The sequence below is a fragment of the Pipistrellus hanaki genome (assembly GCF_964339955.1).
Source record: "Pipistrellus hanaki genome assembly, chromosome: 20".
Lineage (NCBI taxonomy): Eukaryota > Metazoa > Chordata > Mammalia > Chiroptera > Vespertilionidae > Pipistrellus > Pipistrellus hanaki.
The window spans coordinates 10,226,986-10,239,551 of NC_140522.1; the positions used below are offsets into that span (position 1 = coordinate 10,226,986).

At 45.1% G+C, this 12,566-nt stretch overlaps 1 protein-coding gene across 4 annotated transcripts in view; it reads right to left on the bottom strand.

Moving 5' to 3' along the window:
* The window catches only part of AKT3 (AKT serine/threonine kinase 3), a 168,747-nt gene that overhangs the window by 53,445 nt on the left and 102,736 nt on the right, over positions 1–12,566 (bottom strand). For all 4 annotated transcript variants that reach the window (XM_084868910.1, XM_084868908.1, XM_084868909.1 and 1 more), the window contains one exon: positions 2,824–2,949. In XM_084868910.1, the coding sequence (XP_084725036.1) occupies positions 2,824–2,949 (126 nt within the window). The remainder of the gene's footprint in view (positions 1–2,823; positions 2,950–12,566) is intronic.

Below are 12,566 nucleotides of genomic sequence, written 5' to 3' on the forward strand. Positions count from 1 at the left end.
TCTCCACTTCTGCAGCGTTCATTCTCCAGAACGTTCACTGTGGCAGCTCATCTCATGTTCCCTCCCATTGCTGTGTGCTCTATGTGATTGTCTTCCAGGGTCAATGTCAAGTTCCTACTGACGAAAGTTGTATTTAATACTCTCTCAGTGCCTGGTAGGATTCTAATGATGGACAAACCCCTGGAACTGAGCTGCTCTCACCCCTCGTAATCCTTTGGGGTTCTCATCCTAGATGGCATCATGTGTTATGTCAGAGTAGGAATCAAGTCAGAGCTATTCCTCTGCCCTGAGAACAGCCGCAGTGGGGGCATTAGTAGGAATCAGCATGTTTTTCGTCGTGACTATAATCGAGTCTAATGTTTGTTCAGAGGTAAGGATAGTTTTTGGTAGGTTTAAGACCCATCATGTCCTTATGTTCTTTCAAACAGAAGAAGAAGAATAGCTTAATGAGCAAACACTTCATTTCACATTTAAAATCGGCCTCAGAAAGGCAGACCAACCTATTTTTTCAAAAAGGGGTTGGAGGAACATTTCAGGGAAGGAGGAGACACTGTCAGCGTGAGCCAATATTTGCAACACCAAACAAAGGAGATTCTAGGCGGTCTGTTGGACATGGCGAGGCACTTCTCAACAGCAAGAAGGTGGGTCCCCAAGACACAGGGGCAAATGTGCCAGGTCTCCACTGAGGAGCTGTCTCTACTTTTGAGTTGGACTGATAACTGCCAAAATGTTAAAGACCTTGACTATTGGGTAGACGAACTACTGTGCTCAAGATACTTGTGAACACAGCTTTGCAACGATGCTTGTCTAAATCCTGTGTTATTTTTCAATCAAAATCAAGCTTTAAGAATAATCCATTTAAAAGAGTGTATCTAGTGTAAGAGCCACATGAATACACTTCTGGGGGGGAAAAAAAAAACAAAACTGGTCTATAATGTGTTCGTTTGAGTCAACTGCCTACAAGTAAAGAGTACAGATGCCGACTAATATTTATTTTGGGGATGAGCTGACTGTCAGTCACCAGACGGACTCCCCCCCACCCCCCACCCCGGTGCAGCCTGTATTTCAGCTGCTGCCAGTGGAAGTGCGGGAGCAGATGTGGGCAGATTGTGACATACAGGATGTCTTTAAAACTTGTTGGGGTGTGAAATTTCATAAGGTCAAAAAATGCTGCATTTTTGATCAGCAGATACAGGAGTTCTATACTTCTATAAATTATTTCAGACAAGCCAATAGCATTCGCTAGGAAAACAGGGAAACTGAGGCACCGCAATGGCCGTAGGGGGCACGTGATAATTAATGCTGTTAATATTCTCAAAGCCAGTTCCTGTCATTTCAAAGCAAATGCTTGCCCAGAAGAGCTTCAGAATAAAATGTGTTACATCAATTCAAAATACAAGAGAGTATTTCAATTGATAATAGAATTAAAAAACAATTTTCTCCTGAAAAGAGTATAGAAATATCTAATGAGCATTTGAGTGGGAAAAAATATTCCTTAACTAATCCATTTTTTTTTAATGGAAAACCCAAGCATCTACTGATATAGAGAGGTTGTTTATTTTCTTTATTTTTTTAAGTTAATATTTTTATCATTCAAATGATTTCACAAGTCCTTTGGTTTATTATTTAATCTTATTCTTTAAAAAAAAGAGTCATAGAAAAGACAAGGGCTCTATATAATGGTAAAATTACTTTCATAAAATTGAAGGATTTTTGTTATCTTGAATTTTGTTGTTGCTATTTTGCTGTATTTTTTATTATTATTTTTCAGCTTCAATCTTCCCTCATATCTTTTCCAAATGTAGTTAACAGGTAACAACATACAACCAAAACCAAAATTAAGAATGGTGTCCAGCTAAAGATTTTATCTCCATTAGGCAGGTTTATCTCCATTAGCTATTAGGCAGGTTTATTTGAACACAACTTTAAAACACTTTACTTCAGAATCAATACATAAAAACCCTTTCATTGATAATCAGTAAGTTGAACAGCCTCAAGTGTCTGGTCATAACATAGCAATAATATCTAAGTTCATTATCATTACCACTGTCTTTCAGCTTACTCTGGGCTATGTTCAGGCAAATACATAATTTCAAAAGAAGTTTACATCACAAACATTTTATTAGATGTCTATAAGGATGAAAAGTTTAACTACAAACATAAAATCTCCCGTGAAAAATAATTTCTGATGGAAATCATTTCTTTCTCATCATGCAACCACTTAGACGCTCTAAGATCGTGAGAGGAAACGGACTGGAAAGGCACTAGAAGCTACTGCGACATCTTCCAACCGTGTCCACCCCCAATCGTGTCCTTCCAGCAACCAGATCCTCCCCAACCATGTCCACCCCCAACTATGTCCCCCCAGCAACAATGTCCACCCAGCAACCAGGTCCACCCAATAACCAGGTCCACCCAGCAATCAGGTCGAAGGGTTTTGTTTGCATTTGGTAAATGTTAGGATATAGTATAGAAAGAATTTCTAACCTGCAACATACATTCGGGGAACTATAATGATCACATTCAAGTGCTCACTATTAAAAACATTAAAGAATTAATTACCAAAGACCACCTATCATTGCTCATCCCTACTGGGCTCGATCCCCAGTAGGGGTGCAGGAGGCAGCCAATCAATGATTCTCCCTCATCACTGATGTTCCCCCCTCTCTCTCTCTCTCTCTCTCCCTCTTTGAAATTCTATCGAAGCTGAAATTCTCTCTGTTGTTAACTACAAACCTCAGCGTCTCATAGAAAAGAGACCTGACACGTGAGGTCACACAAATAAAGACATACAAAGTGAGCCCACAGTCACAGTGAACTTACTTGCCACGGAGAAGTTGTTGAGGGGGTAAGGTAGGTCCACGTCTTGAGGTTTCTCTTTGTAGCCTATGAACGAGCCATCTGTCTTCAGAATGAAATACCGTGGCCTCCAGTTTTTTATGTATTCTCCTGCACGAGGAAAACACGCGTGTTAATGCCATGGGGGGCGGGAGGGGAATGAACAGCAGCTTTTATGTGAGAAATGAATCATGGTACAATATACGTCCTACAACACTGGCCTCCGAAATTTTAGTCAGGCGATTTCCTTTACAAAAGAAAATAGATAAGCCTGCAATTCAATTTCAATAACAACCCACACATGTTTTGTTTTTAATGATTTCACACTCTGACGATTCGTTTGCATCGTTATTTCTTCAGAGAATCGTTCATCTGCGTTCACATCCTGTTCAGTTTTTCATTTTATCGGGTGGCTGTGAAAGGCATGCTTTCAGCCCTTTTCAAAAGCCTTGGTCAGTCACCCGCACGGCTGGCGTTGAGGGATTCCTATGAAACACTCTTATCCTAAGGCGGATTATGAGACAAATGTTTCTCTTCCATGTGCCACGGACTAATTGTGCCGCTTAAAAATAAATAAATAAAAAACAGGGGGAGGGGAACTGAATCCAGTTTCATTGTTAAATCCTAATCATAACTTCTTTAAACATTTTATTGCTCTACATAGGAAAAGAACTTTCTGTGAAATGCTGTAAATAAGTCTTGGCAATTAAGAAACCTGGGTTAATAGAGCTTAAAAACCATTGACATAGACACACACACACACATGCACACACGCACGCATGCACGCCTGCACACACACAAATATAATAACTACAAGAGCCCATGGTACAGTGCAAAGCACATCGCGGCCAATACATTTATCAGGTTTTGACATAAAACCTACCTAACCAAAATAGAGAAGTTTAGCAACCAGATCACCACTGTCTTACTCATAAAGAACTCTTCATCATCTGAAGCAAGAGGAGGGCCCTAAGATCCCACAGAGAAGGGAGGCCACCTGGTCTGAGTTGTCGGTCCATTGCTGCTGGCTGTTTCTACCTGGTGACTCAATCTCAAATGCTTGCTCGCACGCGGCGCTACAAAAATGTGGATGTAGTTCAACGTTCCCGACCACTCAGCTTCTCCTGACCCCACTTATCTAAGCTCAAACCTAAGGCCTGACTGTTCCCTTAATTTAATTTAATTTAATTTAATTTTTAAAACATATTTTACTGATTTTTTACAGAGAGGAAGGGAGGGGAATAGAGAGTTAGAAATATATTGTAGATGAGAGAGAATCATCAATCAGTTGCCTCTTGCACACCCCCTACTGGGGATGTGCCCGCACCCAAGGTACATGCCCTTGACCGGAATCGAACCTGGGACCCTTGAGTCTGCAGGCCGACGCTCTATCCACTGAGCCAAACCAGTTACAGCTGCTCCCTTACTTTATCCCATCAGTAGTGAGGTCAACACTGCCCAGCCTAACCAAACCCAACCCCTCACGGGGGCCCTTCTGCTCATGCGCTCCACCTGCTCTCCATTCTACTCACCCCCTCCACCCCCACTTCTTCCCCGATGCATCTGTCACCTCCAGATTACTCTCATATCACTTTTCAGCTCAACAATTCTGACTCCTCGGCCAGCTGGCGTGGCTCTGTGGTTGAGTGTCGACCTATGAACTAGGAGGTCCTGGTTTGATTCCTGCTCAGGGCACATGCCCTGGTTGTGGGCTCTCTCCCCGGTGTGGGACATGCAGGAGGTAGCCGATCAATGATTCCCTCTCATCACTGATGTTTCTATCTCCCTCTCCCTTCCTCTCTGAAGTCAATAAAAATATAATTTAAAAAAATTCTGACTCCTTACTCTTGACTGCAAAGTGCAAGTCTCTTAGCATAGAATGCCAGTTCCTCCATCTCCTCCCCCTGACATACACTGAGTGGCCAGGTTACTATGATCTCTGAACGTATAATCTGGCCACTCAGTGTACATTCCAGATATGGAATCACTCCTCAGAATCAGCAATTCTGAAACTTCTTACCTCTTTACACTCATAAATATTACTGAGGACCCCCCAAATTTTTCATTTTATATAGATTACATCTGCAATGTTTACTGTAGTAGAAACTGAAAAAGATATCTGTTATTGCTTCTTTCAAAAATAACAAACACAGTACATGTAATAAATATTTTGAAGAAAATTGCATTTTCTAAAACAAAAAAATTATTAAGAAGAGTCTAACTGCTCTCCACTTTTGCAAATCTCTTGAGTGCTCGGCTGAATAGGTGGCCAGAGTCTCAACCTGCGGTAGTGTGTTCTTTCCATTGGAATACGGGAAACCCGGCTCAGACAGACATGGAGCCAGAAAAGGCAAGAGCAGTGACATAGTTACAGGTATCTTTCTTTGCTATCACACCAGCATTTGACGAATGATAGTTTCCTCAACGAACACTTGTGATGTGGAATGAGAAACCATAACCAGGAACTTTCTACACTGTTCTGTGAAAATCCACGGTCTACACCCTGAAGGAATCTTTTACACGATGCATGCTTTTATAACCTCACCCACCAGCCTTTTCAAAAACACTGGTCCACTGATCTCCCAAATATCGGCGCATTTTACCATATAATCACATTCGCTATCACTGCCAGTCTCATCCGAATAGCACAAGCACTGGGAGCTGCAGGCTTACTCTAGCAGATATGTCCTCCAAAGTTCAAGTTTTTGCTTGAAAACTCGATTTTTTTTAATTTTTTTTTTTTTTAAGCAATGGTGTGTGCCAGATACAGAAAACTTGAATCCTAGCTAAAGAAGGGAAAAGGCTACCCAATGTCAAAACACAGCACTGGCATTACTTTTATTATTTTCAACCCTTTTTAAAAATAGAGGCAGGGTCTCAGAGGAGGAACTAGTCTTCCGAAGAAAAGAGCAGAGTCTTAGGTCTCTCTGAAAGCTTTGAATAAATAGCATACACTGGATGAAGCACCATGAAAATGCAAATATTTTAAGAATTTCCAAAGAGTTTTTAAGCAAAAATTGGCAGCTTTCAGTAAAATTTAATTTATACGATTTTCAGAAACCATTAGTCTTAGGTAAATGTCTTCATGGCTCAATAGTTACTTAAGACAAAGGTTTAATGTTAATTTCAGTATGGAGTCTATTCAATTGTATGATTCACAATGTTATAAATATTGAGTTGCTGTTGACAGATACCAACTAAATGTATACAGAACTACTTAAAAGAATATATCAGAGTACGTATCCACTGGTGGATTCTCATTAAAAAAGTACTGGCACCATAAACAGATACTGAATATATCATTCATGATAGTGCGCTACATCCTTTTTTTTTTTTTTACAAAGAGAGAGATAGAGAGTTAGAAACATCGATGAGAGAGAATCATCGATCAGCTGCCTCTTGCACACCCCCTACTGGGGATGTGCCTGCAACCGAGGTACATGCCCTTGACAGGAATCGAACCTGGGACCTTTCAGTTCGCAGGCCAACGCTCTATCCACTAAGCCAAACCGGTTTCGGCGTGTGCCACATCTTAAATATTAAAGCCAAATATAGTTCCTGAAGAAATACACGGCGAATGTAATAAAACATTTGCAATCTTTGAAGTTGCCTGTTGCATTTATATATGGCAGATCACAATGCCATCTCCCAAATGGTTCTAAGTGGAAGCCGTCTTAACGTCTCAGGGAGGAGAGAGAATGTGTTTCTCGCTGAAATTACCATCATCCTCTTTTACGTATGTCTTGAAAATAATGCTAACAAATTTCTTCGTGTTATCTACGCTGCAATGAGACAGCGTAATAAGTTTTCAATTACACAGGGGTATTCTGAAATGTAGCTTAAAAAAAAAGGAAAATGCTTTTGCATATTGTTGGTGCTCCCTAAATCTATGTTGATCTGGTTTCCAGCCCTGACAAGCCTAAATGTTCAGGTTATCCTTGTCCTTATATTAAGTCCTTTCAAGTCTGTCCTTTCTGCCTGGCCGGCGTGGCTCAGTGGATAGAGCACCGGCCTGTGGACTGAAGGGTCCCGGGTTCCATTCTGGTCGAGGGCACGTACCGTGGTTGCAGGCTCCTTGGCCCTGTTCGGGGTGCGTGCAGGAGGCAACCGATGGATGTGTCTCTCTCACATCGACGTTTCTCTCTGTCTCTCCTTCTCCCTTCCATTCTCTCTAAAAATTAATGGAAAAACATTCTCTGGTGTGGATTGACAACAACAACAAAGAACAGTTTCCATATCTACTTCCCAGGCCAGGCGGGGTCCATGCTTTGCACTGAAGCTGCCTGCCTCCCTGGACCTCCGAGCGGCCCTGGCAGGCCCCGGTCTGCTGGCTCATTTCTGTCGAGACCAGAACACGCCCAGCCCCTTGATCCTGGGAATGGTTTCGTGGTATTCAGTAAATTAGTCCATCACTTCCCCGTTCCCTTCACTTTTAGGAAACACTGCACTTTAAACCAAAAATATGATACTTTTTATTTTTTAGTGTAGAACATCTTAATGGAGTTGTAGTATTAAGTTTTACTCTGAGAGAAAAGCAATGGAGGGAGAGAGGGAGAAGGAGGAAGAGGAGGAGGAGGAGGAGGAGGAGGGAAAGGGGAGGAAGAAGAGAAAGGGGAGGAGGAGGAAGAAGGGGGATGGGAGGGGGAGGAAGAGGAGGAGGAGGATGGAAAGGGGAGGAGGAAGAGAAAGGGGAGGAAGAGGAAGAAGAGGAGGAGGAGGAGGAGGAGGAGGAGGAGGAGGAGGAGGAGGAGGAGGAGGGAAAGGGGAGGAAGAAGAGAAAGGGGAGGAGGAGGAAGAAGGGGGAGGGGAGGGGGAGGAGGAGGAGGAGGAAGAGGAGGAGGAGGAGGGAAAGGGGAGGAGGAAGAGAAAGGGGAGGAGGAGGAAGAAGAAGGGGGGAGGGGGAGGAGGAGGGGGAGGAGGAGGGGGAGGAGGGGGAGGAGGAGGGGGGGGAGGAGGAGGGAGAACACTGTATCCACACAAACCAGCCAGCAGAAGAATTGCACTCGGCGGTTTAATGGAGCGTAAGCCGGGAGCGGGTGCACAGCAGCGGCTGCTGCGGAGAACTCTCGCTCCACACGGCCTCCCGCCGGCTCAGTGTGAGTAAATTACTGTTTTGCTTACATGCACGCCCTTGTGGGTCGGGAGAGCGGAGCTTTCTCTTTAATCTGCTCCGCACCCAGCCGAGCCCCAGCTCCACAGCCCGCACTGAACACACCACCCGCGCACGTCACCGAGCAGCGAGGGCCGGGGTTCCCACCATTTCGGAGCCTGATCCCTTAAAAAGACCGCTTCTCTGGGATCGCACGGCTTCTCACTGTCAATATTCCCCGCACCCTGTGCTCGCTCACTGCACCGCTCCGCGCTTAGGAACGTCCCATGTGGAAGCCGGGAGCCTTGAGCACAAACCTAGGGCAGCGCCAGGGGTCACACGGCCTGGGGGACGGGACACAACAGGACCGTCTCCCGGGGCAGGGCCGGGGTCTGGCCCCGAGGGAGTCCTGTGTCACTGGGAGACCCCTTGGGAGGCCCCCCGATAGTAACCACTGCCCTAGAGAGAGGATGACACCCACCCCGACAGGAGGGGCTTCTCTTGGACTCTCGCCCATGGAGTGTCTCCCGGGTCGCTTTTCAGGAGCAGGGACCTGAGAGTGACACTGCATGAAGCACAAACGCTACTGTCCTGCAGGCGGGTCCACGCCCTCCTCTGCTTCCCCCCGGGCAGTGAGCCCGCTGAGACAGCTCCGGGCACCGTGGAGGGAAGAGGTGGTGAGCGCCCGGCCGGTGTGGCTCAGTGACTGAGCGCTGACCCATGAGCCAGGAGGTCACGGTTTCATTCCCGGTCAGGGCACATGCCCAGGTTGTGGGCTCGATCCCCAGTGTGGGGCCTGCAGGAGGCAGCTGATCCATGATTCCCTCTCACCATTGATGTTTCTCTCTCTCTCCTTCTCTCTTCCGCGCTAAAATCAAAAAATACGCATATGTTTTAAAGCGGTAAGCACAAGGAAAGGACATTGGAAGGCACTGAAGCCACAGTGCTGGGCTCCCCCCACGGGAGACCTCTCACAGACACGCAGAGACTGGTGCTGGCGTGTGCTTACTCTGCACACGCAGCCACGCCGAGGTGCGGGGACACGGTAACAAGTCAAAGACAAAGTTGAGATGAAAAGAGAGCTACTGAAATCAACCAAGTCCCGCTAGGACACACCGCCCAGCTGTCCCAGGGAAGCAATGAGTGTGTTACAGGGGTCGGGACACAACCCCGAGGTCCGGAGTTCCAGCGCCAACCCTCCCCATCCCTCGAGCTCTCTGTGCCTCAGCTTCCTCATCTGGAAAGTGGGCTAGTAATAGTAGAGTATTTACTCTGCCATTTGTGAAATGAATAAACATTTTAACATACAGCTAATCAAAAAAGATGCAGCATACTTAACTACACAAAAGTGAATCGAGTATATGAAATAAAATGCAATTCATTGATTCCATTGGTCCACACAGTCACAGTTCCCCATTCGTTGAGCAAAGCGGATGCTCTGTTTTTGTGGGGATAAATTTCTGTTATTCACTCTTCTAGGGCCCTCGATTTTCATCCCCCCGTTATTATCGATAATGAATCGCCTATCATTTATGTGCAACCGATGGGAACCTTGTGTTGAAAGCTGAGAACGCTGCCACAGAAGCCAGCCGTCTTTCTCAATTCAGTAGCAGGTCAATCCAGGGGCCCCCGCCAGCACGCCCCCGGGTTTGGTGAGAAAATATCTCCACTGCCTTTCAAAGCATCTCCCAAGACAGGTGCTACGTCCAGAAAGCAAAAGCCCAAGTCCGCCTCTCAGTCCTCCCACATCAGGCCTTCCCGTTCCCCCGTCTTCACTGCGCAAGTTCATTATTATCTAATTCCACATGCTCTGCGCTCAGAGATGGCAAACGACACATAAATGTTAGACTCTTACAAATGCTTGGGGGCGATGGTGTATTTCAACTTCTGGCATATTTCTGGTTAAGAATTACATCCCGCCGAGGCCGGTTTGGCTCAGCGGTAGAGCGTCGCTCTGCGGACTAAAAGGTCCCAGGTTCGATTCCGGTCAAGGGCATGTACATATGTACATTGGTTGCGGGTACATCCCCGGTGGGGGGGGGGGTGCAAGAGGCAGCTGGTCGATGTTTCTCTCTCATCGACGTTTCTAGCTCTCTATCTCTCTCCCTTCCTCTCTGTAAAAAAATCAATAAAATATATTAAAAAAAAAAAAAAAAGAATTACATCCCCAGTGAAGGGATTTCAGATTTAGATTATATTTTAACGTGTGATTATGTTTAAACTTATAAAACTGAAGGGAATGTAATGCTTCCATGTCAGTGAATGCTGCTCCGTCTTCAGAAGAATGGTTCAGATAATTCTGAAGAGCGGAATATCTGTCATCAAAGGCATAAAAAGTAAGACACACCCAAGAATATAACGGGAACAAAACCATAACATTCCTAGGTCATTTTCTTATCCCTTTTTAAACTGATCTCATGTGGCCATTTGTGGCAGGTCATCTGTTACGGTTTTCTTAGAAACGAGCTCAATGTGCTTGCATGCTGTTCTCACACTGATGTGTCTGGGTATATCTAACCTTTTAAGAGAACAAAGAAGCAGAGCCACGAATGAATGAAACCTTGTTGAGTTGAGTTGAGTCCTTAAAGAAGTTCAACACACACACACACACACACACACACACCCACAAACAGGCACACAGGCCAGACCCGCAGCAGCCGAGCTGAGCTGTGAGGTGAACTTCTCCCCGTGGCCCTCTGAGGGCAGTGTTCCCTCACACATGGAGACAGACTCCAGAAGACACTCATTCACCTACCGTTCCAATAAAAAGACACATTTTTAAAAACCGGAAGGGGGGATAGTTGTACAGGTAGGTATTTCTTCCCTCGTCATCATCCACACCTCTGCAGGATCATGATGGCCGTTTTCAAACCGTTTCCAGTGAGTTGGAAAAGAAAGGTTATTTTTTTAAATCAAGGCATTAGAAAGGAAAATGACTCACAGCCCCGATATCATGCAAGGCATTCAAAACACAATGAAACTAAAAAAAAAAAAAAAAAAAAATCATATAAGTGAGTCTGCACCCACTGTGTAAATATTCTATTAAGTTCCTATTAAAATGCCCTCTGCAGAATCATTTGTTTAAAACATCTCGGGGCATCGGGACATACAAATCTTTCCGTGAAGACTAAGTGATTCCAAGAGATCAATATTCAGCCCCAAATTACAGGTGATTGGGTTTCTTATTCACCCAACCACAGCCAGGAGGCTCGTTCGTGTAAAAGCGCCCGTTTATTAATAAGATATAATAATACCAAAGAGCACCCGCTTCTCCTTCATGCTGATGTTGGAACTGTAAGCATCGTGACACAGCAAAAAAAAATCACCCATTTACTTCCCGGGATCCAGGATGATGTGCAATGAGGTTCCATTCTGCCTCCCCAGAAGGCACTGATTTCACCAAAGTGGGAGACAAGTTTTCTGGCCTTCGTTCACCTGTCAAGGACTTTTTTCTTACGTACAAAACGCTGAGTAAGTCACCCTGCGTAATCCGGAGCGTGACGGACGTTTTAAGAATACAGAGAGCGCTAATCTCATGTCAGAGTCTTCGAAGGCCATCAGTGACCGAAGGAGTCAACACGACACACCACCACCCTCCACCCAGCAGGCCCGGCTGGGGGGCAGGACAGAGACAAGCCTGATCCCCAGCAAGTGAGCAGCCAGGCGCCCTTCCACCGTTACCATCTCCCCACGCATGGCTCTCCTTCTGCAGGAAGAATATGACTTTTTTTTAGAATCTTCATTTACTTTTAATAAAAGTCCTTGCTGCCAAAACCAGTTTGGCTCCGTGGATAGAGCGTCCGCCTGCAGACTGAAGGGTCCCAGGTTCGATTCCGGTCAAAAGCATGTACCTTGGTTGCAGACACATCCCCAGTAGGGAGTGTGCAAGAGGCAGCTGACTGATGATTCTCTCTCATCGATATTTCTAACTCTCTATCCCTCTCTCTTCCTCTCTGTAAAAAAATCAATAAAATATATATATATTTTTTTAAAAAAATAAAGAAAAATAAGTCCTTGCTGCTGTGACTTCAGATGTAAACTCTCCACACACAAGACTATCCCAGGCCCGGCATCATTGTGAGGAAACTAATTGTTTTTAACGATGCAGCACTGGCATTGAGCAGTTTAATTCTTTTTAAAAGCGACATCGTGGACAATTCGAAGGTCAAAGAAAACCATTTTAGTTATATCCTAACTCCTGTTTTGCTTAAGCAGAATGTACAAAGAGCGATCGTAGCGTCGGCTAACGGGATGCAAATGCATGGGAGAAAAGCAGGTCACCTCCTGTAACAAATACACAAACTTCAGTCTAAACATCTCGGCAGGGAGATGCCAGGAGCAACAGCTGCGGCGCGGTGCCCGCACTCAGATGTAGGAAGCGATGAACTCCGCGGCTGCGTCGCCGCCTCAAACAAATAAGTGGCTTCGGCGCCAAGAACATACGTACTCGAACTTCGCGGCTCCTGCCTCCCTGCCTTTGTATCGTAATCGTCTTCTGTTCGAGAGAGAGTGCTCCCGAGTTTACCAACAGCTCTAATCAGGCTGCCTCGGAACCACAACACATTAAAAATTTTAAGCCAAAACATTTAGCAAGATGCCTTAAAGAATATGTCAGACAGTGAAATACTCTTCTGTTTGC